The sequence below is a fragment of the Elephantulus edwardii genome, unplaced genomic scaffold, assembly GCF_000299155.1.
Source record: "Elephantulus edwardii isolate Elephantulus edwardi_28Jun2011 unplaced genomic scaffold, EleEdw1.0 scaffold00029, whole genome shotgun sequence".
In the NCBI taxonomy this organism is placed as follows: domain Eukaryota; kingdom Metazoa; phylum Chordata; class Mammalia; order Macroscelidea; family Macroscelididae; genus Elephantulus; species Elephantulus edwardii.
The window spans coordinates 3,365,838-3,370,826 of NW_006399779.1; the positions used below are offsets into that span (position 1 = coordinate 3,365,838).

Sequence of the window (4,989 nt, forward strand, 5' to 3'; positions counted from 1 at the left end):
TCTACACAGTCAAATGCCTTTGCAGACATTCCTCTGGTATTCCCTGCTTTCAGCCAAGATCCATCTAACATCAGCTACAATATCTCTAGTACCATGACCCCTTCTGAAACCAGCCTGGACTTCTGACTATAGCATCCTTAAATATTGCAACTCGAGGCTTGAATTTGTTCTTTAGTTCTTTCAGCTTAAGAAATGCTGAGCAAGTTTGTCCCCTTTGATTTTTCTGACTCCAGTTCCTTGTACATTTTATTATAATACTTTGCTTCCCTCGCCCCCTCCCCAAGCTACCCTTTGAAATGTTCTGTTCAGTTCCTTAACTTTCTGCTTTCTTCCTTTTGCTTTGGCTTTTTGGAGATTTAGTGCAATACTCAGTCTCTTCTGACATGCATCTTGGTCTTTTCTTTGTCTTTGTAATGACCTTGTGCATTCTTCATAGATAATATTCTTTCCCCCCCTTTTATTGTAAAAAATATGTATGGGGATACAAGGGAGTAAGGGTTGGGAGCAGTAGAGTGAGATGAAATCACAGGGCTGAACAATTTGGTGGGTGGAGGGAGTGGGTAAAGAAAATGAGAAAGATCCAGTGGGGACCAGAAAAGACAGGGTAATGGTGAGATTAGTTCAATGGTGAACCTAGTCCAATGGTGATTAATTTTTTTTTAACAAAGAAATTCACTTGTAGGTTTCTAATTTGGAAATGGGGTGCAGACTCTCTGGTTTCTTCATGCTGAACAGGGGTATTGAGGTGAAGGGGGGAACAGGAAGCCACTTTAACACTTTACTTGTGGTCCTGACTTGAAACTGCATGCCTTCTTGTTCAGTTAGAAGATATTTTCCTGATGTTTTCTGCCCTCTGGACTGTAAAGTCTTTGCCAAGGTGGGTCCACTGGGGATGGATGGCTGAACACTGAGCTTCCATCCTCCTTCATTTCATTAGCTGGCAGTTTTATTTCCCTTTTGTCTCTGGAACTGGGCTTAGGGTTTAGGTCTGGAGCAAGTCTCAGTGTTCAGGTTACCTATAGAAAAGAGAGCAAACATAGAGAGAACAAACTTGTGAGTTGCAAGAAGAAGGACTTTGGTAGTGTTACTTATTGATGTACTGGGGTAGGAGGCGGAGGAATGTGTCTTAGATAAAATTCCTTATATACACTAGGCAGCTCTTCTCAGCGACCTGATGGCTCTCACCAGTGGTCAGGAGGCTCTCTCCGGGGGTCAGGCATCATTCCCCGGGTGCTGGGCAGCGTACCCTGGGGACCAGATGACACACCCCAGGGGCTGCATAGTTCTCCCTGGGAGCCAGAGGGCACACACTGGGAGCCAGATAGAACACACCCCTACCAACACACCCCCAATGTCTGGATCCTGTGCCCCACTGAAAACCATGGCCAGGGAAAGCACCCCCAGTTCCAGCACCAACACCATTGGCCCCCTCCCCTCCACCAAGCTGTCTGACCTGTGATATACCCCTTGGAAGACTATTTGACTAAAACCAATTAAAACCAGGCCTGAGGGCCACAGATTAAAAGCACCCACCTTTGGTTTGGTAGCATAACTCTTTATCCATTAGGCCTAAAACAAATTAAAACCAGGCCTGAGGGCCACAGATTAAAAGCACCCACCTTTGGTTTGGTAGCATAACTCTCTATCCGTTAGGCCCACAGAGCCTATGGCTCACAGCAATTCTATGAACAACACATCTAGCCTTTGCCCCATCCTACACCATCCCCACAATCCGAGACATGCCTGAGCCCATTGCTTTAGTCACCTTATCAATCCATCGTGCTGAGGGTCTTCTTTTCTTCTCTGGCCTATCCAAGGAAATTTTCTTCACTGACAGTGAGATGCTCTCTTGTATCTTGTTCTTCACCTCCCAGGGCTCCATGATACTGTTACCCCTGCACTTCCCGCCCCCCCCCACCGCCACACTGTCCCCTATTGCATTGTGGACTCGCAGCCACTTGCGTCCGCCACCACCCACCATGCAGGGGCTCTATCACACTGGCTGTAGGGCCCAGCATCCACTGCCCAGTTCAGGCTAGAGGATCGGTAGGCTTTGGCCACAGCAGCCCCACCGGATCATGCTGGTGCTGCCTTGGTGGCAGGTGGCAGAAGAAAGTGGGACTAACCCATGTTTTTTCAAAAATCTTTGTCCTTTTGATGTTGAGCCTCAATCCATACTGAAGACCAGTAGTCAACTGTTTGTCTGTTTAGGTATGCGTAAACTGTGGGCTGTGGAAGGTTATGGTGGCCTGGTTCATTGCAGCTTGCTGCACCTCCAGCTCCTCATGCTGCTTCTCCCACTGCCGCCACGTTGGTTCTGAGAATGTCTTTTAGAATAAGTTTATTCTGTGGCCGTGCAGGGGCTCCATTGTACCAGCTGCAGGGCATGACATCTGCTGCCAGGCCCAGGTGAGGGGATTCCTGGGCTCTGACCACGGTGGCCCCACGGGGCTGCAGTGGTCTGGGTTCAGCAGTGGGGAGCTGGTAGCCATGGGAATCACCCATTCTTTTTCTGGAATTTTTGTCCTCTTGATGTTGGGCCTCAATCCATATTGAAGACCAGCAATAAACTGTTTAATTATTCAGTTATAGATAAACTGTGAGCTGTGGTGAGCCATGGTGGCCCATTTCTATGCAGCTTGTCATGCCTACAGGTCCTCACACTGATTGCTCTGCAGCTGTCATCTTGTTTCCACCATGGATAATATTCTTGATATCCTCCCACAGCTCACCAGGTCTTTGCTAATTAGTGTTGAAGGCTTCAAATCAATCTAATGCATATCAAGGGGGAAATGATAACTCTTGACACAAACAGTATCTACAACTCTTGACACAAAACAATCAGGGAAACAATATAAAAGGAAGGGGGAACCACTAAAAACATTTAAAGAGACCTGAATGTAAAGAAATCCTCATTATCCCCCAATATATGAACTGAAATGAGATTCATAAGACTTACATGTTATTGGTGGGATAAAGAGCAGAAATCACAACTCACCACTGAGATATAAGAAAAAAGATAATCTTAGAGGATGAATAAGTCATCACTGAAAAGGTTGGCAAGTCAGCTGGAGACTAGTAGTGGAAACAGGAAGAGATTTTTACCCCCTCTAAAAGACATGAATTCAAGATATCTGAATAAAGACTGTGAGCTGAAGAAGCCTAGCCTCTATGCCAAATTCCTTAATTTCTTCAAATGATAAATTATAATGAGAATAAAAGGATAGAGGGAACATATGTAGATTGGGAGATGAAATAAAATATTCATTAAATACAACTTTTTAAAATTTCTATTATTTGGATGAAAGTTTACATAGTAAACATGCTTGAATTACTTTTAGTAATTTGCTTTGTTCTGTGATGTTTACTATCATTCCCACAAAATTAAAACACTCTACCGACTTCTCTGCGTTTACCATTTCCATTTGTCCTTACCCCCTATTCTTCCTTTCCTTTTGAGCTTTACTTCTGAGAAGAGATTGTCATTATTATCGCATGTGTTTGATTGTATGTTATGAACTAATCCTTTTCATGTGTCTTTCTTTTTCTTCACTCTTCTTTGCCCTGGACATGCGAGACCAACAAATGCACCTAAACATAACAATGTTTTAGTGGGAAAGATTAATATAATGTCTAGAAACATACATTTGGATGATAAATCTATCAAGTACAAGGAAATAATAAATATATAAATCATGATTACTTTGGGGAAAAAAGAGTTGATTATACTTGAGACATATGGAGGGACTGGTTAAGTTGTACCAGTCAGTGGGAACCTTCAAGAATGTTATTAAAAACATAAATTATTGAAAAAATAGCCCAAAAATTATATTCACTTCTTTATTAATTCTCTAAGAAAAGACACTGCTTAAATAGCTTTTTTGATTTAAAGGAGATAAAAAATGAAGAAGATTATTTCTAAAATGGCCACTGTGTACAGAAAGTTCAGACTCCCTTCTTCCTCCCAGTCATTATGGTAGTTACTTCATAAAATAAAAACATTTCCATTGCCCCAATGCATTAATCTCATCCTAATACATTTGCCCTGGTTTTGGGACAGCCTGTTTGAACATGTGTTTTTTTGTGTTTTACAGACATACTTGGCAAGTGCAAGACAAAATCGATGCAAACAATGTGGCTTATACAACTGGAAAGCTAAGCCTTCACACTGATTATCCAGCGCTCCATCATCCACCTGGGGTAAGGTGAGCCTCAGCAGATTTTCCACAAGACAAGCCAAGGACCAATATTTTCATATATTTTTATTTTGAGTCTAAAAGAATATGCGTTCCACAAGCTAATGTTTCTTTTGAAGGTCTTCTTTTTCTAAACAATTCAAATTCACAAAATCTCTTTACCTAAATCCTCAATATCCTCATATTCCAAAAGGATAGAATATATTCATGTATTTTTTAAAACAATTTATTTCTTCTCAGAAATAATTATTGTCATATTTTGGATTTTCTAGAGAGATTGTCCTGGTGTACAAGAGTACACTTTGGGGTGTGTTTGCACACATAGCCTTTCCCAGAGAGGTAAAGAGGAAAATATCTAGAGAGTACGGGGTGGGACTTTTCTGCAAAGCACATGGTCATCACTTACTTCAATCAACTATTGTAGAATAAATTCCTTCTTTATAAGTCAACGGCTTAAATAATATTTTCTTACCCTATGTTTTCATAAATTTTGCTGAATTCAGCTCAACAGTTCTTCTAATCTATGTTCATGTACCTGTAGCCCACTGCTAAATGAGTAAAGACTGGCTGGCCTAGACGGGCTTGCCCTGAAGTAGCTTGTTTGTTCTTCACAGTGTATCATCTCACAGCCGACTAGACTAGCGTTGATGCACCTGGCAACTTTCTGGGTTTCAAGAGGACCAGCCCAAAATGCAAGATTTCTGGAAATGTAGTTTAAGAATTAGTCCAGTGTCACTACTACAATCTTTATTGGTTAAACTAAATACAATTTTTTATTTTTTTATTTTAATTT

At 41.6% G+C, this 4,989-nt stretch overlaps 1 protein-coding gene across 1 annotated transcript in view; it reads left to right on the forward strand.

Annotated features, from left to right (window-relative positions):
- The window catches only part of BBOX1 (butyrobetaine (gamma), 2-oxoglutarate dioxygenase (gamma-butyrobetaine hydroxylase) 1), a 67,141-nt gene that overhangs the window by 49,118 nt on the left and 13,034 nt on the right, over positions 1-4,989 (forward strand). The window contains exon 4 of the mRNA XM_006883712.1: positions 4,095-4,200. Within this exon, the coding sequence (XP_006883774.1) occupies positions 4,095-4,200 (106 nt within the window). The remainder of the gene's footprint in view (positions 1-4,094; positions 4,201-4,989) is intronic.